Here is a 23,199-nt window from a genome sequence, read left to right on the forward strand (position 1 = left end):
TACGACATCATTTAAATGCAATCACTATTTCTTCTTTCAAAATCTGGTAAGCCTATATTTGTTATCAATGAAGATAACAAGCTCAATTATGTAGTCGCTTATCAAGCGTTAAACACATTATTTACTACACCTGCTAAAACCTTAAAAATGGGAGCAATCACTTTAGTATATAAAAATATGGAATATGCAGATTTATTTGTGTTTTGCGATATTTTGCCATTATTTTCATAAAATTACATTAATATGATCTCTAATATTATATTGTCTGCATTTTCAGGCAAATTTTTAGACGTTCTTTAATAATAGAATAATTCTGATTTAGAAAATGAATTTTTATAATATAAGCCATTAATTACTGAAGTAATTTAGTTACTTAATAAGTATCCATATTTTGTGATGTTACATCATGAAAAATTATTAAATAAAATATAAATGGAAGACCTATTTGATAAAAATTCTGTTCTAGCATTAATATATAATGAAAAAGGAATAATTTCATTTTTCCAGAACTCAAAAGTAAAGTTACATAATTTTAATGAGAATGAAGAAGTGAAATCGCTTGAAATTCAGACATTCTACTTATTTGCTTTAAAAGAAGCCAAATAAATGACCATCAGCTCAATTTCTAAAAACTCTAAATTTAATATTAATATATTTACGTATCACGACAACTATAAACTAGCTATATTATCAAATTCGACAATTTCTTAATCAAACACTAATCTTAACCTTAATTTCCAATCTGCAATTTAGCTTAAACTTCCATAGCGAATTTAATCTTTATCAGTTATTAAAAGATCATAGAATCGAGGTATTTAAATTGGAAAGGTACAAATCAACTAGTTAGAAGCAGCTCTAGAGGCTGTTAGCGAAGGTAGCTCTGTTGTTATTGAGGCTCAAAATTTCTGCACAACGGCGTGGTGTTATGGTGAGTATGTTATATGCATCGTAAGCAAGCAGACCGAATTAAAGTTTGGTCTTAAAATGTAAGTAGAAATATTAAGAGCAGTTTTTGAGTACTTCGCATATCGTACTTGGTGAGAATAATGATTGATTTGGATATTATTGATATAATTGTTATCGTATAGAATTACATAAATAGTGTATTGTAATGAATAAATATTATCAATTCACCATATTGTAATGTCAACCTCAGCTCCTGTGTTAATATTTTCAAGAAATACTTACCCATCTTCTAAAATTACTTTGACATCCTCTTAGCCTTATACAAATTTCGCATTTGTTGCAAATAACTTCCAATATTGTGAAATTTCAATTTTTGATCTAGCAGAAATTTCTCCTGTAACAAATTTTAGGGACAGCGACTGATTCTCAAAGTAAAATGTTTATTTGACATGTGTCCCAAAAACAGCCGAAAAATATGGATAACTAAGTTATTAAATAATTTCAGGTTACTATAAAAGCGATATTGCATTAAGGTCTCCATACCCTTTTAAAGAAGGATAAATCCACGTTTTACCACTTATTTATGTAAGCTATTACTTTATAATACTAAAGTCTCTTCCGAATTAACCTATAATAAAATTAGATTAAGTATTATCTTCTACAGCTTAAAAATTACTTTTAAATTTGTCTAATATTTTTGTATTGTCAATATAATTATAAATTAGGCAATTATCAGATATTATTTCACCAAATTTATCAAATACATCATTGATCGCCCCTGAAATCAGAATAGATTTATTTGTATTTATACTTTGTAAAACTTTAGAATAAAACTAAGGTAAAATATCTGAATTCAGATTATTGATATAATTCCCATATTATGGTTCTGTAAAAGGTATATAACTAATAATGTTATCAAAATAATCAAATTCCTTTATCACAACTTTCCAAAATTACTAAATGATGTCCATAAAGCTATCATTAAAATATAAATGTTCAACTCCATTAATATTATAATAAGTTTATTCTGGAGTTATAAGTTTACACTGATCTTAGTTTATGGATCCGTTACTATTTCTAGTTATCTGTTGCAATAATGGATATGGAAATTCATGAGATGAATCTGTGGGTAAAGTTTAGCCAAGTAACCACTATGGAAACCCTTAACCGCAATTTAGTTCACTTAGATGTTTTTAATACATTGCAATAATTACGCTAATGTTATTATCTTTACAAAGTTAAACTACTCTTTTCATCTCAGATAAATAACTTTAACTTGGAGTATTATCTTTTTAAAATAATCCAGGTAGCATAAAGTTTAACTGTATAAGATTAATTTTGTTTCTTTATAAAAATTTAACATCGTCATATGAAAAGCTATTATCATCGAATCCTAATTACGTTGGATAGTAAGGATATTATATAGGAGTAACTTGTACCCCTTTATAGTACATAAAAGCTTCACCATCAGTGTTACAAAGCTATAGTATCAAGACTAACATACTTTAAATACTTCTAATAGTTATTATACTAATAAGTATGTTATTAATTATTCGATTTATTTTATCAATTTTATATTATATAATATTGAAAATTATTAACTTCAGTCTAAAATGTCAGATAAAAAAATTATCCCACTCTCCATTGATGTTAATCATTCTAGTAATAGTTTATTAGTTTATTATGAGCTATAAATTTCTATTCCTATTGAAGATAGTCCACCTGAAATTAAAAAGGATGTTTAATGTAAAGAAATACCGCTTTAGAATTATTCTGAAGAAGACATTCCAGAGCTGAGAGATGCACTTCTTAAATCGTGTAAACTGATTAACCCAAAGTAAAAAGAACTTTTAGGTGTACTGCTTAAATCACTTATCACTGGTAAAAAAGTTTAAGCATGTGGTGAAATTTCCATCAATAGACTAGATGAATACATTTAAGCTATGTACGAAGATATGGTTATTAAAGTTGCAGCAACTGCCGCAATAATGAGGCTTTGTGCAGATAAAGACAATTTAGATATAATTGCATCAAATGATCAACTTCTAGCATCATTGGCTCGTACTCTTCGTGATGATGGTCTTAGAAACATTGAAATTGCCACTAATATTTCATATATATTCTTCTTGCTATCACGCTATGAAATTTATTCACCAGCATTAATTACACATAAAGTTGTTTCATCTTTAGTAAAAATGATTGAACAAGAGGATAAAAGATATAAAGTTCTATACAAAGAAGTGGCTGAGAAGAAAAAGACAATTAATCCAAATGATAAAGCGTAAAAACTGAAATATATGCAAGAATACGAAAACTTCAAGTAGGTAATCAAGATTCAGGATAAAATGCTTTTTGCATCCCTTATGGGTATATTACACGTTTCAGAGGTAACACAAATATAAACTGGTGATGCAACGTACTTTATCCCCTTGGACAAGCTGGTTCCTTTGTTAATCTCAGTTCTAAAACGGAAACCTGTCAATGGTCAGCTTGTTATAGCGGTTGTTAATTTTCTTCACACGCTCTCTATTTAAGAAGAAGCTGCTTTACTAATCAAAAAATATAATATCACTGAATATCTAGTTAAATTAGTCTAGGAAGACTAAGATGACGAGGCATTAGAACCAGTTTTGCGTCTTCTGTACAACCTTTCATTTTCACCAGATATTCTCCATGAAATGATCTCATTGAACATCTAAGAATAGCTCGACAAATACGTTAAGCAGATCAAGTACAAGCTTATTCGTTACTTCAAGGCCGAGTGTAAGGGTGCAAAGTCTGAAGAAGAGTGTGTAGCAATAATTTGCGGTAACCATAATAATCATCCAGATGACGATCCAAAAATCGAACGTTTGGCCAAATCTGCCGCCCTCTGTGCCCGTATTGTACTCCAAATAGGTTCCACTCCATAGTCACTCCAAATTCTTGCTAAAACTGACATAGCAGTAGATTTAACACACATAATATGCTTATGTCCTCAACCACCACTAGAAATTGTTCTGGCAATGGTGAATCTATCAAACGAAGCAAAATAAGCCGGTTATATCATGGCCACAGGTGCGCATACATCCCTAAGCTAGTAATTTGATCGGATTCGAGATGTACGATTTGCTAAAATATTCTCAAACCTCGCAATGAATACGAAGAACCAAATGCGTGACTTCAGTGCCGAATAAGCCTACGTAAGCAAGATTCTTGAAATCGCATCAGAGAGTATCGAAGACATCGAGATGGTTCATGAATGTTTAATTGTGGTTTCTGGGTGCAGTGCTAAGGCGGTTGAGGTAGGAAAGAGCAAGAACTTGTTGAAATTAGCGTTTGGTGTGCTCAATTCACCAGAAATGAAACTCAGCAGCAGTATTTAAGCCATTGGCGCTATCAGCACAATTTTAAGCAGTCGAGATCATGTGAAGCAACTTGTTGATATGGAGGAATTCAGGTATTTGCCAGAAATTCTTTTGAGATAGTTAGTGGAAGCTATTGATTACATGAATGCCATTTAGGAGTAAGGGTTGTTCCAGATAATATTTGGTGACTAGGACGGCTCAATCGATGAATATTAGCTAAAATTCGAGAATATGGAGTACGATCTGCTGATTAACGTACTAATAGCAATTTTGAGAGCTTGCCAATACGGAAAGCTCAGAAAACCGTTTGCGACACGTTTGGAATTCTAAATTTTGTTGTCGAAGATCATATTTACTGGTCTCAACAGGCCAGAAAACGATCAATTGTGCCCACGTTTTATGCGATAAATTCAGAAAATTGAGGAAAAAATTGATGTCTAGAATAAGAAGCAAAAAAATACTGCGGCGTTGTTGGCAAAAATGCAGAAGAAAATTGCAGAGCAGAGCGTAGGCAAGGTTTAACCGCTGATTTTCAAGAGCGACTTGAAGGACGTGAAACTGCGAGTATGGCATTTAATCCAGGCGATTTCTGACTATATTTTCGATGTTATCATCGAAAATGAGCCTGAGGTAGCCGAGAACTTTAGAATCGCGAGATTCAGGGCTTACAACATGGAGTTTGTCGAAAAAGTCACTGGGTACGACGGTGATGACGAGGAAATAGAGTGATTTCACTATGGCATTTTCAGCAATTTTAATTTATGCTAGCTCAAAATAGATTTAACAGGGTATTCGACTTTTGTAAGTTATTTCTAATTGATTTTTTGAATGTTATTTTAGTAGACCTAGTCTCTGTGCAAGTTGAAGTTATTAATTCGTGCATTTCGCCTATACATTTCTAGATTTTGATAATTTTGCTTTTAGTACTTTTCTTGATCTTGTTCTAAAGTTCGGATTCGTTTAGATTTTAATGTGATAGCAATTTAGTCAATATCTTTTATGATTTTACCACTTTTTGTAACCTTAATTTTTTTGAATTCTTCAACCACATTATAAAGAATAGTAGTAATATTTCTTCTAATTAGAAGATTAAGATTAGGATCCATGTAGATTCCTATTTAAATTTTGTCAGATGAAATTTCTTGTTTATTTCCAAACATAGAAGCTAATAAGTTTTACTAAATCCGTTATTCATTTGCTATAATAATTTTAAAGTCATTATCTTGCTACAAATATGAACAATGAGATTTGGTTCGAAAAACAGCCCTAATAAATTTTTTGGGCTCTTGTGCAGTAAAAATAAACTAACTTTTAATATTATCTTGTTATTATTTAAACTCCTAAAAGCTATCGATTTGTTGTTGCTTTTATATTGTAGCATTACGCAATGGTACTAAATTCATTTTACACACGGATCTTGATAACACATAATATAAATCTATTAATTATTTACTGTTTATTTGACATATAATATGAATAATTAAAACAATAATTTCAGATTATCAAAAAATCACTTCATATTTAATAATTATCGTTTTTTCTCCAATATAATTTGCTTTACTGGAAATTCGACTTTAGATAATTATGCTGACATAATTAGCCCTAGGTTATTTTAATATCTGTGGTTCCTTTCAATATTATAATCCGTAATTCGTTTATCTCTTCGAAATACTTCAAGTTTCTAATAGTTATTCTTCTAATATTTTTATTAATCTTGCATTAATGTTTTAATACGCCCAGATTTTATTGAAAGCGCGACTTGATCTATATCTTTAATAATTCTATCATTTTTTGTAATTTTGAACTTTTTAAACTCTTCAATAATGTTATAGATTATATTTTTAATATTACGCCTAATCATATGATTAAGTCCAGGATCATCATAACAATTTATTTGAATTTTATCTAATATTTCATTCGTTTTTTCTTTAATAAGGGAAGACCAATAGTTATGTTTTAACGCATTCTATCGTTTTTAAATTATCTCAAAATCATCAGAATACTATAAATAGCCCTACTTTTACTTTGTCTTAAGAACTGCGCGTAAATACTTCTTTGTATCTTGAGATACGAAAATAGATGAAGAAGATAGCTTTTTAAATTCGGTTAAATATTCTGATTATGATTTGGTTAGTGTATCTATTTTTTAATCGAGTATATCACTTGTAAGTAGTAACCTAGATCTGAGACAATTTTAACTGGCAGGTCTCATTTGTCTAGTATGATTATTATTTGTATAATTAGTAATAAATGTATCTAAAATATTTAATGTTTATAAAAAGTATTGTTGTCTTTATAATCTTATATATTGTATAGTGTATTTATTTTATATAATATCCATATAAACAACTTACCACTCCAAAATGAAGCCAACTTGTGATGTACCAAAAAGTAATCTTCTAATCGATATTCCCAAATTTCTTAAGAAGGCATAGGCTGAGTAAATTGAGCCTTAAATGGATGTATTAATTAAAGATATGAATGACGTACACATAAGTGAATAAAATCTAGACTGCCCAATGGTGTGCAAAATCGAAGTTATAGCAGGGTTATTTGAGATATAAAAAAAAGATAAACAGGAGGTTATTTTACCTGAGTGAAAATTCAATAGATTCTATATTCTATAAATATATTTTTTAGTTTACTTAATAGTTATATTTTTATAAAACCATTACAACTAGTACTTTCTAAATATTATAATTAATATCAATAATATGATAAATAATGATATGGTTAGAATGTTACTCTTGATGTAAATAGAAAATTGTTATAAAAACAATTTTACCCAGTCAAACCCCTCTATAAATCAGGCTGCTATAAACATATTATTGACTAATAAAGGACTTGAGAAATATGGGATGGCTTCTGTTGATGAATAGATAGAAAAGATACTTACTGTAATGCGACTTCCTAAAATTAACCTAGATATTATGGGGGTTTCTATTGATATAGATAATGGCATTTTTACATCACTTTAAATAAAGGAAATGGATTCTTTTATTTTCAACGAATCTATTTCTTTTTAAATTAAAAATATGAGTTTAGAGATTCACTTTGAGGTTTATATTAGTTAAAAGTAATTTCCATTTTTACAGGATACTGGGCAAATTATAATATAGATGGAAAATATTGATTTATCTACAATAGTAAGAATAGAATCTGAAGATGAATGTAAAAATAAATTTAAACCCTATCTTAAACAGACATTAATTAATATTAAAAAATTTTAGTTTACGTTTAACTGCAATCTTTAAATAATCATAAATATGATATCATAATTGTTACAAAACTAAATATCTCAATTAATTAATGGAATTTTGGGGGAGTAGATCGCCTAGGAAATTATGCTGAATTTAATGGAGTCATTTATTTTTTAGAATGAAATTATTCAGAATAATATGTCTTCAACTATAGTTACTGATTAGAGACTCATAAATGGGATTTAGATAAATGGATAATTTATGGTAGTTTCTATCACCGGCCAGCGCTGTATTTATATTGATAATTAATGCTATAATTCATTTAAATATTAATTATCTAATAAGTAATAATATTATACAAATAATGATATATAATACTAAATCGAGAAAGCAGCATTTAACAGTGGATTTGATCTATGGTTACATACTACTTAGAAGGTTAACAATGATATTATAATAAAAAATATTAAATTAATACAATTTCATAATACAGGTGCAGAGATTTAATTAAATATTTTGATAAAAGGGATAGAAAAATAACTAGTTTTTCTCGATCTTATAAAATTTTCTCAAACAACTGGTAATGGTGGAATATTCAGAATTAAGTTAAGTAATTTAATTAAAAATGAAGGTAACGTTAATTCATCTGAAATAGCAGAAATTATATAATTCTTTGAAACTAGCTTTGAATAATATAATCTATAAGTTTCCAAGACGAATTATCTTAATCAAGATTCTCAGCTTGTTGTATATTTAGACGCTAACTGGGTGCATTTTGGAATTGATATGAAATGAGTTATCTTTTAATTCATTATATAGATTACTGATTGTAATAATTACATACATAGTAAAATAATATAAATGATAAGTAGATCTTTAATTTTGCTAAAACTAATAGTTTTTATTTATAATTTATAAATTAAAAATTTGATAGAATTTCTTATCAGTTATATTTAAATAGATTGATAATAAAAATTGCTGAATCCTTAGAATAACTATATATTGTAGTATATTTAGTGTTATTTGTTTATGATTTTATTTAATGGGATAAATAAACTGTAAATATAGTGATTAAAAAAGTAAAACTAATAGCAAAACAAGTTTCCAACATCATTTGATATAGTACTTCAAATAGGCGGAATAGATATAATATATTATATAATAATAATAATAATAATAATAATCCAGTTAAATTTCAATTATGATTTGAAAAAATTCCTTACAGAAATGAAAGTATGAGTTTTACTAATATTCTTTTAAACATATTAAATTTTTAGTAAATAAGATCATATATAAAAATCTGTCTTATGCTCTAATTTATCAAATTTTGTATATATTATCGTAATAATACAATATTTATTAAGTATTGTAGTGCATGATATTTAAATGCTCATTGATCTTCATTCACACTCCACTCATTCAGATGGTTCATACTCTCCATTCTTATTAATATAGCATGCCATAGCACTTAATCTGACTTATTTTGCAATAACAGATCATGATAATATCGATTCGATCAAAACACTTGAAAAATACAAATTTCCTCATAATTTTACTTATATTCCTGGTGTTGAGATCACCACAAAATCAAAATGTAACAATGAAATATATCACTTAATAGTGTTGTTTCCATCCAAAATGAAGCCTAATATTACACCATTTGCAGATATTTTTGAAATTTAGAAAAAAGATAGAAAAATTAGAATGGAAAAGCTTTGGATAAAAATTTAGGAAACTAATAATCTCAATTAATCATATTAAGACTTTTAAACCTACTTTGGTACACTTAATTCAACGTAAGTTCAAAAGATCCATTTTGCATAATTTCTGACTATCAAAAATATTTGTGTGGATATCAATTCCTGTTTTAAAACCCATTTAGACATAGTAGTAAAATCTAGTGAATATCTGTTATTAGAAGATATGATTGCTTTAGCAAAACATGAAAATGCTTACCCAATTTTGGCACATCCTTACTATTTAGCGAAAAACAAATCATCTGTTGATAAGTGTATCCCTATTTACTAAACTCTTGGACTGCGGGCGTTAGAAGTGGAACATCCAGAATAGGATTCTGACCAAAGGGATAATTTAAGAAAATTAGCTAGAGAATTGGGTCTTCAGGTAAGTATTGCAGGTGATTTTCACGGTCCTGAGCGCGAGAAAAATGGTTATTTTTTGGGAAATTTAGAGGGAAATAAACGAACTATGGAATGGGAAAAAGTATATTTGATGAAAGATATGGGATATAATTCAGGTATGGATATTTAGAAAGGCTTGGCTATGTCTGTAGCGCTTTTGGCATAAATCGGAGTTGTTATATTTATGGCTTGCCGTGGGTGATATTTATTGGTTAAATTAGTGGATTTTTGTAATAATTCTTATATTAAAAGTTATAAGGTTACAATTTACAATATATTCTCATATGGTAGGAGATGAGCTTCTATAATTTAATTTTGATATATTTACAAAATTTGTTAAAAATCTCGTTAATATCATTCCATTAAAGTTAATTAATTAAGAATTTTGTATACTTTGGCTGTAAATAATAAATTATAGGAACTATGTGTTAATAAGCCAGATATCAAATAATGTTGTAAGGATATAAATATAAGTGTAAAATATTATTTTAATATGATCGAAGTATACAATATTATATATATAATTAGAGTATTATATGATATTAAATATTATTACTTTAAGATCAGCAAATCCACTTCCTCAAAGTAAATGCCAATACCTCAACCTGGATCTGCTTCACCTGATTTTACTGTTGATGTTCTTACACCTAATATGACATTCGAAAAACGTCAGCTTTCTGATTATAAAGGCAAGTATCTTGTCGTTATGTTCTATCCTCTTGACTTCACATTCGTTTGCCCCTCTGAAATTATTAAATTTACTGAGGCTTCTGAGGAACTCAAGAAACATAATTGTGAAATAATTGTTGGCTCTTGCGATTCCCACTTCTCCCACTACGCATGGTGCTTATAAGAGCGCAAGGAAGGTGGTATCGGTGTGTGCAAGTGTGATTTATTTGCTGACAAATCTACCAAGATGGCTGAGGACTTTGGTGTATTGATCCCAGGAGAAGGTATCCCCCTCAGAGGTATTTTTATTATTTCTGATAAAGGAATCGTTCGCTCGGTTACTGTAAATGATCTTCCAGTTGGTAGATCTGTAGAAGAATGTCTTAGACTCGTCTAGGCCTTCTAATACTCTGATAAGACAGGTAACGTTATTCCTTGCGGTTGGACTCCTGAAAAGCCCGATGACGTCATCAAACCTGGTGTTGATGCTAAGAAAGAATATTTCAAGAAACATTACTGATTTATCACACATTTTATTAATATTATTGTTAGTTTTCGATATTTTAATCAGTAAAGATTGTTCAATAAATAAATTATAAAATAAATAAGTATATAATGGAATGGTTCATATATTAAACAGTATAACAATTTAATAAATTATTTTATATGAGATTATAATTCCTATTGACTTTATCATAATTTTCTTTTTGAAATCATTTCAAGTTATAAATAATACTCATTTTCGCCCTTGTTATAAGATATTACTAATAATATCATGCAACAATTTGGGTAATTAAATATATTTTGTTATAATATTGAAAATTGCTAGATAATTATTATATTTATCCTACTTATGGGTGTAGAATAATTAAATTGTTAATTATTCAATTAACTGAAAATTTTAAAGAGCTTATAATGAAATATAAATATGAAAATTTCACATTGTCTTGCATATTATACTGGATAATGGAAATTCAATAAAAACAAAAAATACTTTCAATAATTATATAATTATATATTCTTAATGATATTATTTTTAAAGTAATTTTATACCAGATGACCTTGACTGTTGTGGATAATGTTTCACGTTAAACTTTTCAAGTATAAATTGATACCAATAGACCATTGAGAGAATTATTCTAGATAATAGCTACATAAACTAATTAGGAAATGTAAATGTTTAGACTTATTTGTAAAGGAAAATTATTATCACAGGCTGATTATGAAATTTAGCTAAGTGAATTAGGAATTCATTAAGAAGATACAATATAAATGTATTAAAATTTACGCCCTTCTAGAACTTAGTCAGAAGCCTCATCTTCTTAGAGTAATACTTAAAGAAATGCGTTTGATCCGTCATCGCTACTTGGTAACTAAAGCATCATAAATATACAGATGTAATAGGGCCCAAATGGTCCAGAGATAGTATAGGCTGATTTAGATGGAGATATAGCTGGTTTTGGACCAATTAGTAATATAATAGGTGGATTAGGTAACATACTAGAAGGTAATATTTAAGGTGATGGTGTGCTTAATACAGTATTCTAAAATATTTTTTCTCATATTAATAATGGATCATAGAACTCATCGAATGATAATAATTAAAATAATGAGACTGCACAAACCCCCTCTAGACCATAAACCAGTAGACGTACATAACGTTAAGATTAACAATAGATCTAAAATGATAGTACAATGTAAAGGTTTTAAGAAATTACAAATTAAGTTTAAAGAAATACATAAACATAACAGCAAATATAATAAGAAGGCTATGGTTTAGTAATTAATTAACTCTCTACTAGAGTTAAAGCATTAGATTAAGGAACAGCGCTATAAAAGTTGTAAACTTAACGTGAGATACAGTCTATTACTAGTAGCTTAATATAAATGAGTAGATCAATCAACCCTGAGTTAAGCTAAATTTTAGATATTCTTCAGGATGTATAGTTAACTTAGCCTTAATTAAGAAGTACTTTATAAGCAATCAGAGCACATATTTAGGAGTGACGTTTAAAATTAATTAGTACATGATAATTTTATATAATATTAACATCTTATAAAATGTTACATGAAACAATCGAAGCGTATTTGGAAACAGCAGATGAAAAATAATTATTAAATATCGACTTTGACATTCAGTAGCTTCTTAAGCATCTTAATTATAACGAGATTTGGAAGATATTCATTAAGAAAGCTAAACTGGTGTCAAATAACTAAAGATGCATTATAAACTTAGCAATACGGTTTTCCCCATACTCAGACCTAGCCATATCTAATTTAGCTGATCATATATCTTTAGATTAATAATAAATATTCGAATAATGTTACGAACTTCATAAAAAATCAAAATCCTGTGCATTGCGTGCTTTACGGGCTCTAACTGATTCATCTGAATCAAAAATTTAGGTTACCCTATCACTATTCCCATTAACATTTTCAGATTTAAAGCCACTCTAACTTTATATCTAAACTGCTTCCACTTTCATCTTTTCTGACTTTTCATAATTTTTCTGGGTAGTTCTGAATGCATAAATATAGTCATTCTCAACTTCTTTTTAAAGTCTTGACCGTCAATTTTTACAGGAAATTTTTTCAGCAATAAAGTATTTTAATCTATAAGAGCAGTTTGCCCAGCTTTTGGCAAGAAATCTTATTGACACTACCTCAATGGAAGCTATATCATAGACACCAAATTTACGAAATTTTGATGTGTTTGCAGTAGAGAACCCAATTAAAATACTTTAGGTGCATTCAAATCCACTACCAACAGTAAACGATTTAATGTTAAGTAATGATATTTAAGGGGCAGTAAATTTATTTTAAAATATACCATTTAACGCAAAAACTGCAATTTCTGATAGCCTAAAACGAGTTAGTCCATAAACTATTATGGAAGAGATAAGTTTATTTTCGGCAGCTTAGAATATAGATTGTTAAAAGTTTGTATAATAGCTGAATAATGCACAAATAATAGAAAATAATGTCGTAATTCATTTATTTGATGAGGGGTATAGAAGTTGCTAACTTGAGGAAGTTAGTATATCTTTCTAAAAATCTGAAAGATTTTAATTCGACTTGGTCAGATCTTTTTGTAATGTGGAAATAAATGGAGTGCATATTAAAGTATAAGGGATTTTGATGGTTGTTTTAGAACGTATTATAAAAGAAGAATTACTTGATAATGAGTATCAGGTTGACTTAAGCTGCTTAGAAGAATATGGACTGATTGAAAAACTTGATGGTAAATGGGTAATTACTGAAGATGTCGATATTTTATAAGTCTATGAAAATGATTCTATAGAGGTTAATTCGACGAATGTACAAATATAGTATACTAACTAAGTATGCAGTGAAATATTAAAAGCAAGTGTTTGCAAAGTAATTAAGCTACGAAAGTAGACATTGTAGGAGTTATAATAATAATTTGGTACTAATATTAAAATGATGCTAAATGAACTAGCAGAAAATGATATTATTACCATTAACGAAAATGGGTTATGGTGCTTTGATTGAATTTGTTTGTAAGAATAGTTTTTATATTATTTAGATAATAAATCGTTTCACTATCCACTCCACATCTACAATGCAACCAAAGTCTCCTCCACAGCATTGTGGATTCAATCCAGCAATGGATAAATTATTATCATAAACTATGTAAAATTACGTATCGTAATATTTAATTGAAGCACCAATAGAGCAAGAACGACGTAAAAAGGCATTAGACGCAGTAGAAAAAATAATTTCAGACTGGGTATGGAGTACGTATTCATCTACTTAGAAATAATGGATGACAAATTACTCAGATGTGAATAGACTAGCATTTATTTAGCCCTATGGTTCATATCTCTTAAATGTTCATACACCCGGGTCCGATATTGACTCTGTTGTACTTCTTCCATTCTATGTTGATTCTAAAACATTTTTTGATGTATTACCACCTAGACTCAAATAGGACCCTAGAGCTAAGCAGGTAGAGGCTATTACTAAGGCAAAGCATCCGATTTTGACTTTAGTTTTTGATGATGTTGAGTTAGATCTTTAACCACTTATTTTAGCTGATGCTTAACTTACTAAAGATATGGACTTCTTAAATGAAGATAATTTCAAAAATGTTAAAGCAAAAATGAAAGAAGTTGCTGCATCTGTTGCTGCGAATATGTGGATTAAAAAGGAGACTTAAAAATAAGAGGCCACCTTCAACACTACTATACGATTTTTAAAACAAGTTCTTTAAGAAACTGGAATATCTGGAAATAAATTTGGCTACTTTGGAGGAATAAATCTTACACTCATGATGTGTCATTTAATGCGTGAAATGTATAATGAGCCGCTTTCTCCATGGTAATATTTATATAATTTCTTTTATGCATATGGTAGATATAACTATAGTATTCCTATTGTAGTAAACTAAGACGTAGGTTATATTTAGTAGTAAACTCCTATGTAAATTATTACCCCAGTAAAACCAGAAATAAATTCAACTGCTAAAGTAACAGACTCTACTTGTCGTGTAATTAAAAAAGTATTCCAGACATGCTAACGAAATATGGAAATTATTATGGAATATTCTTCATAAGTAATGAAAATTCCTGCAAATGATGGTTTGCTGCGGAAGCTTCATGTAATGGATCTTATTTTTAGCGATCTTTCTGATGAACTAAAGCCTTGTATTTAATAATTTTTCTCTGATTCGGCTTTTAAAGCAGGTTATTTATACATATAGATAAATTCTAATTAATCAGAGTTGCTTTAATAAACTAAAGATAAAATAGAACCTTTAATTGTTAATATTTTTACCAACCTTTAGAGGTTAACTAAAGAAGAAACAGGTGGATAAGCTAATATAGATTATATAAGGCCTTATCCAGTCTGGTTTGACTAAAATAAATTCAAAGGAACAAGTGCTTATTGTTATACATTATTTATTGGTATTTCTAAAACGAGTGGTGAAAAAGAATGGTTAATTAAAAAACTAAAAGAGATAATTTTTAATTTCAAATCTTAAATAAGAACTAGGCTTGAGTAGGAAGAAGTAAGCATATAGAGTATTGTAAATAATATGGTTGTTGCTTTAAAGGGAGGTAAAGAATTGAGGTAATTAGTTACTTTTGAATGATAAAATAAAATTTCACAAGAAAAATAATGTTCTGTTAGCTGATTCAATATTAGCATTCTGATAAAATTCATATTCTTCATATTCTGGATCATAAACACCATGCTATATCCATCTAAGCTTGAAAGAAAGTCTAGGTCCAAGTTCCTACATTCTAATGTCTACTTTGTCTTCTATTTTATCATTTGTAAGATCTGCATCCTATTTTTCTGTGAAAACATATCTATATGCTCTCATAAATATATTATCCCTCTAATTATGGAATGTGACTACTTATCTTGCTTAAATAGCTTCTTTTTAACTTAAATTTTGTTATATAAGTCGACCAACTCTTCTACCCAATCGGGTATTAAAATTAGTCATAATTATTTCCGGCGGAGCAAACGTAGGTTTTCCTGCTCCTTTCAAGTCTTTCCTTAAATCATATTCATAAAGTCTATAATATGCACTAGGCCCATATGGCAATGCAATCATTAAACAATGGGTAGGGCCGCGAATGGTTTCCTAAATCATAAAAACACTAGTATATCCCTATTAGTATAACTCGCAACAAAATTCTCTAATGCACTTTTTCTTATAATCACCTCTCTCTACATATTCAAAAACACCACCAAATATTGATATTAAATCATCTTTCATAGCAACTGATCGCTTGTGTTAATGAGACCACTTGTATTATTCAATTGTAAGAGCAACCTTTGGGTTTTAATTTAATGTAAAATACGTCTTAAGTTCATCATTAGTTTCTGCATGTAACAATTCCTCTTCTGCAATTTTATGATGTTCAATTGTTGCATCTTTAACACGACGATGATCGATTGTTAATGGTTGTTTAGCTACAAACGTACCCTCACTTTTCAGAATTTAAGTTTCTCGTTTTTAAATCATCTTTTTAAGCTATGAAACTTATCTAAAACCTTTCTGATGAGCTTTAATATGATGTGAATCAGCTAACTTAGTGGACACCTCTTACATCTCCTTTAGTCGCTCGATAGATTATGCTGATACTTTTCGTTTCCTTGCTGTTGGAATTGGTCCACTAATTTTAGGACCACGCCTGTTTTTAGCTAAGAACTTATTCTTCCCCATGAAATAAGGAATGAAAAAAAATATTACATTATATTTATCACATCATAACCGAGTTAAAACTTCTAATAAAAGTAGCTCGTCAATATTCGCTAAAATTACTTCAAAATCCAATATATCTAAAATATTTATATTCTCATTGATAAAAGAAGTTAATGATATAGATGCTTAAACTATTGATAATTTGGCTTCTTTTGAAATTTTCTTTAGCTATTCGTATATGTTTATTTTTTTCAATTTAGTAATAACCTGTAAAAATTGTATACTAAGGTTATTATTTTATTTAAGCATATTTATATTGTTAAGACTTATTTATTTTTAAGTTTTAATTTCTTTTTAAGTGAAAACTTGAGAAATTGTAACTGGAACATCGATGACATCAGAATCTTCAGTTTTAACAATATTTTATTTTTTATTATTATATTCTCCTAAATTATTGATTTTATAAGTTTAAACATTTTGCACAATCCATTTTGGCAGCTTATTAATGTTTCTTTATTCACAATAACGTTAATCTGCAAGAATAACTGTCCCAAAATCATTTTTATTACGTATGACTCTACCAATACATTAATTTACTGCTCTAAATGCTAAATTTTCGTAATATATAGATCCTGTTAGTCCTTTTCCGTATTTATCAAGCCAGTCTCGTTACTAAATCAATATTTAGTCCTTAATATCCGGGAAAGGAATAGAAACTATAATAACTGTTCGACATAATTCATCAGCAAAGTCTATGCCTTCGGATAAAGTTCCTCTTGCTACAGCTACTAAAATTGGCCGTTATGATAGATTATTCGAATAGCTATTTAAAGCATCATGATCCCCTTCAAAATAAATATACTAACCATTTAATAATTTTTTGATCTCCTTTATGATCTAATAGCTTTAGACAAAAACTAAGATACCTCCATGCAATGTATTAAATTGAGAAACTTTAATAACTTAAATTACTTTAGAAAAATAATAGTTATTTCTGTTCTAAAATGTGCCTATTAATCCAGAATCATCTATATTTTTACATATTACTTAGTGCTTTTTCATAACACTTTAAAAACTTTCTTTGATAGTATAATTTAGTCCAGTTTCCATTTCTAAATCTCTCATGGGTGACAATGTTGCCGAAGTCAAAATAACACTAAAAGGGTTAATTTACTAAATCAAATATGCTGGAATACAACTATTGAGACAGAAAATATGAAATTTATCTTTTTAAAAAACTACCCCAATATCTTCAGATTTTGCACCTGATACTGTTGCATTATACGCTATTTCCACTATTTTTGCAACTTAAATTACTAGCCCAAATTGATAATTTTTCCCAACAGCTCTATCTCCTTAAAGATAAAGATATTACGATTTAGAATTTGACTTCCTATAGTCATGGCGTAAGTTATAAATTACAAAATCTGCATAATTCGCAGATTCAATCAGGTCCATGGTGAGAGATTTCAAGTTAACTTTATCGTAAATATTCTCAAAATAAAGCGTTTCTAAGTTAGATAATGCTTCAATATTGAGCTTGATTGTCAATAAAATATCACCCAATTTTTTCAAATTTTAGTAATGATTTTAGTAGTATTTTTACGATTCGTTGAGAGGCTTTGTAGGTTACAATTATTATTGCAAAGATGTTTAATTAAGCTCTAACTCTCTGCAGACTTCTAATGCTAACGCTATATTTTTCAAGGCTCCTCCAATATTGTCAGATGTAAACGCAGCTTAGAATTAGGTTTTTACAAAACTTTCAAAATTATGCCCTTCATCAAAAATAATAATTGGGTTTTGAATAACTTTCAGAAGTTCTTAATCAAATATGTAGTTGTAAGGAGCTATTATAATTTATGAATCTAAAGATTGTCGTGAGGCAAAATATGGACAAACCTTATTTGCTGTTCCAGATGATAATATATCTTCTAGATCAGTTATTTCCAGCTTTGTTTAAACAGAAAATGTACATTTTCTATTCTTAAGCAGTGACTTGCAGACTGTAGCAATAGGAATTTTATCTTTTACTGAAAGATGTTTAGCTTGTTCATTAAGACAAAAATTGGATCTAGATCCTAAATAAGAAATATGTTATTCTAATTTTAAAAGTTTTATGCAAGCATTTGCTTATTATAATTATGTGTGAGTTCTGGATAAAAAGATGATTTAAGGACATAGTGCTTCATATATTTTCGTCACCTTATCATATTAAAGACATTTTTTTAGCTTTTAATTAGTTTTTATAAACTCAAAAGATAAGTTTAAATCATTTACTGGAATTTAGATCTATTGGGAGATTAATTTGATATGATTTTTATGAGGATCATTTTTAAAGTTAGGAGATTGCTATATAGTAATTAATACTGCTAGAAGTTCTTTAGCAAGGTTGAATTGGATTTAAAATGATGATGTAGCTGCGAATAAACACACCGATTTACCAAATCCAGTTTAAGCCTCTAAAGCTGCATTTGTATTCTTATGTAGTGAAATCAGTATTTTATCCATATAAGAAATTTGTTATGGATAAGGTTCAAATGGGAATAGTATTTTAACATTTTAAATAATTAATTCGGGCATCTACTAAATTTTAGTAATTATATTATAAGGTCTATTAACTTTCACTTTCCATATATTTTTATGGCATTCCATCTTTCTATAATCTCATTTTAGAGATTAACCTATTGAAACCTGTCAATATGTGCAGAAAATCTTGCCTATAATCCATATGCACATCCCCTTGCTGTCATTTATTACTCTCTAATAACCTCACATTCGCAAATATCTGCTAGTATTTAGCAAAATTTATTACTACGTGATACCCCTCCAGAAATTCTTATAGTCTTATCTTTTATCAAACCTATTTTGTCATTAATTTCAAGTGCAATTCCTTGCAAAACCGCAAATGCAAAATGCCCAGGAAGAGAAGAGAATGAAGCTCCTGTTAAAATTCCTTGTGAAGGAACAAAAATAATGCCATTTGATGAGTCTACGTCTACTAGAATTAAATCAATTGGTGTATCGTCTAGAATATGTATTTTACGCAACCAGTCAATATATCCTGTAGTAACGGGAATAAATGACTCGTACGCCTTGATAATCTGATATTTATTATCGTAATAACCTGTTGTTACAACTGTTTAGCTAGAATTTGTATGTTAGCATTATGATAACATGAAAGCGCCATATCCCATTGAAATTTTAACCTCGTTTGGTTTGTTTACAAAAAATCCTGCCTATGCATCCCCAATTACAAAATTAAGAGGAATTTTAAATGGGCCCGTAGTGAATCTACCAAAAACTTAATTAGATTAAACCAACTCAATATGTGAAGTTTCTGTTGGAAAATCAAATAGTTAAAAAAGCTCAGGATCCCAATAATTGGTGTTAATATTATATAATCCAGTATGGCATGCCATAGATGGCTCTGTAACAATTCTACCAAACATTCTGAATAGTAAATATGTATCTAAAGTTCCTATAATGTGATTTTTACTGTATTTATATCCGGTTTATTTTTACCACCATTTATACTTAAAAATTGTCTATAAATAGCTCATATTAGCACCAGTTTTTTGTTAAAATATTTAATTATTACATTTATAATCATTAACTATGTCTTGACATCTCGTATCTGCCCATGATATTCCGCATATACTCATTTCTGTCTAACGATCAAAAATAACCATGCTGTTACGCTAAATCGCTAATGAACAGCTTTTTATGCATTTAAGATCTAATTTATCGTGTATCATTTGCTTTGCTACGTCAGCTATCCCTAAATTAATATGGCAAAATATCTCCTCTGGATCAAATTCGAACTAGCCTGGACATTCCGATAGAATAGTATGATTAACTTTTTTTTTATATTTCAACTTTTAATCAATAAATGCATATACTGAAGTTGATTTGCTGCCCTGGTCTATAACTAGCATTTAAGAAAACCTCAATATCAATGTTATTTTTAATATGTTTTTATTATTTAATAGGTAAATCACAAATTATATATTTAAATAAATCGAGTAGTTTATTATAAAGTTAACTTAATTATAAAATAATAGCAGTGTCTTAAAAATAATCAGCTAATTAACCTGTATAACCAATATGCGGCTATTAGAACTATCATTATCAGAACACAAATCATCATGCATTTATCTCCCTTCATTAGTTTTTTACGTAAATGCTCGCTGGTGATCAATACTCCTTTAAGCTATTCATTAGCCGTTGTCAGTTGTTCCTGAACTGTATCTACCTTTTCATCCATGACTGTTTACAGCTCTGCATGACCCATTGCCTGGTTTTTAATAACTTTCAACTTTTCAATACCTAGCTGTGCTTTTCTATCTATTTCTATGTTTAAATCCTCGACTTTCTATTTAGCCTCCTCGTATGACTTAAATTCTGGGAGAAGATCATCTAATTTTGCATCTTAAATATATTTTGGAACACCTAGAGCCACTTCCGAGGCCTATGATTTAACATTTTATGCAGAATTTTTATCAAATTATTGTAACGTATCATAAGCAGACTAAAACGTATCATGAGCTTTTTTTAAGTCTGAATTTTTCAAAACTGAAATTGAGTGAATATATTTTTATAAGACATCAAATTCTTAACGTATTTTAAATGAATGTGCTGCTAGTACTGCTGGAGATGCATTTGAACTAATTAACTCTGCTTTTTGTCTTAGAAGATCCTTTAATGACAGAACAATCTATGATCCATCTGCCATAATTTATTCGTCATTATTTAGCTCTTTATGAGAGATTTTATTTTCATCCGTAAGAATAGGATGATCTGGGGCAGGTTCATGGGTCATCTCTTCGATTATTTAGCACATTAATGCTCTAGCATTCTCCATTCTATATATATTGAGATGGTAGATAGTTATATATAAATATTATAAGGTATATTATTATACTAACTCTCATAATTCTGAAATAAATAATAAAAATACAATTACTATGAATAATTGAATCAAAATTTCACCATAATATCATTATTATAGAATATAATCTCACCAGAGTCTGTTATTAGCTCAAATTCATTCAATATCAATATTATGAAGCATATTACAACCTACTAATAAAAATTTAATTTATTCTTAAAAGGGTCAAATTATATTAAATTAATTTAAAAATCTAACACTGTATTATAATTTAATGCTAATTCAATTAGCTATTAAATATCAAAGTTATATAATAGTTATTCTTGTATTTGTTTTTACTCTAATAAGCTAATAGCATACATATACGCATCTTCAAATATTTGAATTTTAAATTCTTATTATTCAATAATGAAAATCTTTCTTAATTGTTATAATGGTGTTATAACGAAGTCATAATCAGGCAAGGAAACTTATGAAAATGCTGAAATTTTGCTTAACTTTTTTGGAAGTTTAGGCAACATTTTCTTAATTATTCAATTATATATCTAATTACTTCAGATTTATTTAATGAGACGTTTTTCTTGTTAATTAGATCCTCCAAAGTATGAAGGAAAGTAATTTAAAAGCTATCTACCTAAAATTGAAATTAAGCCTAATCCTGCTTAAAGTAGGATTAAATAGTTGATAGATTTAAATAATTCAAAGTATCATAGTAATTTCTGTTATTCAATGATTTAAACATAGAAAAGTTTAAGAGACTCATAAGACTCCAAAATTATAAAATTTAGAAGTAGTTCAACAAAGTTGTCATAGTCATCATAGAATGAATACTTGAATAAAGTAACAGCCCTGGGACGACTAAATCCCTGCTGTTATGTGAAAAGAAAGCAAATTGACTTTGACCCTTTTAGACCAGAGACATCGTTTGAGTATCCTAGTAATCGATTCATTCACAGATAGCCAAAAATAATTAGTAATATAAAAACTGAGGAAATCATAAAATAATGAATTAAATATTAATATATATACTTATATATTTTCAAAAATCCAAAAATGCTTAAAATTATATTGGACTTCCTATTCTGTAGAAAGCGATGCGCCAAAAAATCACTTATTTCAACCCAAGTACACACATATACATAAATATAACCTATCCAAGTTCGCACTTTAAATGCTAATCAGATCAGTTAAATCAACAATTCTATTTGTACTCTGTTACGTATTTAATAAAGGGCAACTGCTAAATTGTTGGCTATAAATTGTCAAAACACATTTTTAAAGACTATTGGAATGTCATAAGGTCATTATATTCAAGTTTATGTGGATAAGTAATCGGCGGATCAACAAAACTTCATGTGTTAAATAGATGCACTGGTATCTTAACTTCCAGATAAATTTGAACAAAAGGCATTAATTGATAAGCAAATTTCAGTGGTGAATAATGTATTTATATAATTTCTGTAGAGGTTTGATCTAGTTTTACAGGAGAAAATTTACTTTTAAAAGTTGTAAAAAATTGATGAAAAAATAAATGAGCTGAATAAAAAAATTCATTCTAAGTGAGCCAATAAGTTTGTTAAGAAAGTAGTAATCTGCAATTCGTAATGTTTGTATCTAGCTTCATTGCGCTCTACCTCTAGGATTTTTCTCACTTAAAATAAGGAGAATTAATTTAAGATAGTAGTTGTATTAAAACTTGGATAGTGTGATTATTAAAATTTTAGTATTTATTATAACATTACATCATTTTATATTACAATAACTGCTTTTAGAAGATTCTAAAATAACTCTTCGCTAGTGGTTAAAAATAATGCGAGTTATATTTAATTAAGACTAAGTAGTCTACCATAATCTTTAGTATGAA

The 23,199-nt window shown here is 28.5% G+C and overlaps 17 protein-coding genes across 17 annotated transcripts; 10 read left to right on the plus strand and 7 right to left on the minus strand. All coding sequences in view use genetic code 6, as the record gives it.

Annotated features, from left to right (window-relative positions):
* Positions 1–15: 15 nt before the first annotated feature.
* Positions 16–1,041, plus strand: SS50377_27583 (uncharacterized protein; the record flags this gene model as incomplete). The annotated part of the gene is made up of 1 exon (XM_067911368.1): positions 16–1,041. One exon carries the CDS (start codon positions 16–18, stop codon positions 1,039–1,041), a length of 1,026 nt encoding a protein of 341 aa, XP_067762055.1.
* An 89-nt stretch (positions 1,042–1,130) lies between these two features.
* On the minus strand, positions 1,131–2,408 carry SS50377_27584 (uncharacterized protein; the record flags this gene model as incomplete). The annotated part of the gene is made up of 1 exon (XM_067911369.1): positions 1,131–2,408. The coding sequence occupies one exon, from the start codon at positions 2,406–2,408 to the stop codon at positions 1,131–1,133; it is 1,278 nt and encodes a 425-aa protein (XP_067762056.1).
* A 111-nt stretch (positions 2,409–2,519) lies between these two features.
* Positions 2,520–4,982, plus strand: SS50377_27585 (Kinesin-associated protein; the record flags this gene model as incomplete). Its single annotated transcript, XM_067911370.1, has 1 exon — positions 2,520–4,982. One exon carries the CDS (start codon positions 2,520–2,522, stop codon positions 4,980–4,982), a length of 2,463 nt encoding a protein of 820 aa, XP_067762057.1.
* Positions 4,983–4,984: 2 nt separating this feature from the next.
* SS50377_27586 (uncharacterized protein) lies at positions 4,985–5,656 on the minus strand (the record flags this gene model as incomplete). The annotated part of the gene is made up of 1 exon (XM_067911371.1): positions 4,985–5,656. The coding sequence occupies one exon, from the start codon at positions 5,654–5,656 to the stop codon at positions 4,985–4,987; it is 672 nt and encodes a 223-aa protein (XP_067762058.1).
* Positions 5,657–5,763: 107 nt separating this feature from the next.
* Positions 5,764–6,594, minus strand: SS50377_27587 (uncharacterized protein; the record flags this gene model as incomplete). The annotated part of the gene is made up of 1 exon (XM_067911372.1): positions 5,764–6,594. The coding sequence occupies one exon, from the start codon at positions 6,592–6,594 to the stop codon at positions 5,764–5,766; it is 831 nt and encodes a 276-aa protein (XP_067762059.1).
* A 22-nt stretch (positions 6,595–6,616) lies between these two features.
* SS50377_27588 (uncharacterized protein) lies at positions 6,617–6,853 on the plus strand (the record flags this gene model as incomplete). Its single annotated transcript, XM_067911373.1, has 1 exon — positions 6,617–6,853. The coding sequence occupies one exon, from the start codon at positions 6,617–6,619 to the stop codon at positions 6,851–6,853; it is 237 nt and encodes a 78-aa protein (XP_067762060.1).
* A 150-nt stretch (positions 6,854–7,003) lies between these two features.
* SS50377_27589 (uncharacterized protein) lies at positions 7,004–8,248 on the plus strand (the record flags this gene model as incomplete). The annotated part of the gene is made up of 1 exon (XM_067911374.1): positions 7,004–8,248. The coding sequence occupies one exon, from the start codon at positions 7,004–7,006 to the stop codon at positions 8,246–8,248; it is 1,245 nt and encodes a 414-aa protein (XP_067762061.1).
* Positions 8,249–8,839: 591 nt separating this feature from the next.
* SS50377_27590 (Metal-dependent phosphoesterase) lies at positions 8,840–9,796 on the plus strand (the record flags this gene model as incomplete). Its single annotated transcript, XM_067911375.1, has 1 exon — positions 8,840–9,796. The coding sequence occupies one exon, from the start codon at positions 8,840–8,842 to the stop codon at positions 9,794–9,796; it is 957 nt and encodes a 318-aa protein (XP_067762062.1).
* A 387-nt stretch (positions 9,797–10,183) lies between these two features.
* Positions 10,184–10,783, plus strand: SS50377_27591 (Peroxiredoxin; the record flags this gene model as incomplete). The annotated part of the gene is made up of 1 exon (XM_067911376.1): positions 10,184–10,783. One exon carries the CDS (start codon positions 10,184–10,186, stop codon positions 10,781–10,783), a length of 600 nt encoding a protein of 199 aa, XP_067762063.1.
* A 536-nt stretch (positions 10,784–11,319) lies between these two features.
* On the plus strand, positions 11,320–12,270 carry SS50377_27592 (Ubiquitin family domain-containing protein; the record flags this gene model as incomplete). The annotated part of the gene is made up of 1 exon (XM_067911377.1): positions 11,320–12,270. One exon carries the CDS (start codon positions 11,320–11,322, stop codon positions 12,268–12,270), a length of 951 nt encoding a protein of 316 aa, XP_067762064.1.
* A 54-nt stretch (positions 12,271–12,324) lies between these two features.
* On the plus strand, positions 12,325–13,776 carry SS50377_27593 (uncharacterized protein; the record flags this gene model as incomplete). The annotated part of the gene is made up of 1 exon (XM_067911378.1): positions 12,325–13,776. The coding sequence occupies one exon, from the start codon at positions 12,325–12,327 to the stop codon at positions 13,774–13,776; it is 1,452 nt and encodes a 483-aa protein (XP_067762065.1).
* A 70-nt stretch (positions 13,777–13,846) lies between these two features.
* On the plus strand, positions 13,847–15,379 carry SS50377_27594 (Poly(A) polymerase; the record flags this gene model as incomplete). Its single annotated transcript, XM_067911379.1, has 1 exon — positions 13,847–15,379. The coding sequence occupies one exon, from the start codon at positions 13,847–13,849 to the stop codon at positions 15,377–15,379; it is 1,533 nt and encodes a 510-aa protein (XP_067762066.1).
* Positions 15,380–15,391: 12 nt separating this feature from the next.
* SS50377_27595 (Brix domain-containing protein) lies at positions 15,392–16,465 on the minus strand (the record flags this gene model as incomplete). Its single annotated transcript, XM_067911380.1, has 1 exon — positions 15,392–16,465. The coding sequence occupies one exon, from the start codon at positions 16,463–16,465 to the stop codon at positions 15,392–15,394; it is 1,074 nt and encodes a 357-aa protein (XP_067762067.1).
* Positions 16,466–16,507: 42 nt separating this feature from the next.
* Positions 16,508–18,955, minus strand: SS50377_27596 (DNA repair helicase; the record flags this gene model as incomplete). The annotated part of the gene is made up of 1 exon (XM_067911381.1): positions 16,508–18,955. One exon carries the CDS (start codon positions 18,953–18,955, stop codon positions 16,508–16,510), a length of 2,448 nt encoding a protein of 815 aa, XP_067762068.1.
* A 113-nt stretch (positions 18,956–19,068) lies between these two features.
* SS50377_27597 (Glycerol kinase) lies at positions 19,069–20,382 on the minus strand (the record flags this gene model as incomplete). The annotated part of the gene is made up of 1 exon (XM_067911382.1): positions 19,069–20,382. One exon carries the CDS (start codon positions 20,380–20,382, stop codon positions 19,069–19,071), a length of 1,314 nt encoding a protein of 437 aa, XP_067762069.1.
* Positions 20,383–20,525: 143 nt separating this feature from the next.
* Positions 20,526–21,308, minus strand: SS50377_27598 (uncharacterized protein; the record flags this gene model as incomplete). The annotated part of the gene is made up of 1 exon (XM_067911383.1): positions 20,526–21,308. One exon carries the CDS (start codon positions 21,306–21,308, stop codon positions 20,526–20,528), a length of 783 nt encoding a protein of 260 aa, XP_067762070.1.
* Positions 21,309–22,388: 1,080 nt separating this feature from the next.
* Positions 22,389–22,898, plus strand: SS50377_27599 (uncharacterized protein; the record flags this gene model as incomplete). Its single annotated transcript, XM_067911384.1, has 1 exon — positions 22,389–22,898. One exon carries the CDS (start codon positions 22,389–22,391, stop codon positions 22,896–22,898), a length of 510 nt encoding a protein of 169 aa, XP_067762071.1.
* Positions 22,899–23,199: the final 301 nt, after the last annotated feature.

The sequence above is a fragment of the Spironucleus salmonicida genome, chromosome 7 (assembly GCF_000497125.1).
Source record: "Spironucleus salmonicida strain ATCC 50377 chromosome 7, whole genome shotgun sequence".
In the NCBI taxonomy this organism is placed as follows: domain Eukaryota; phylum Fornicata; order Diplomonadida; family Hexamitidae; genus Spironucleus; species Spironucleus salmonicida.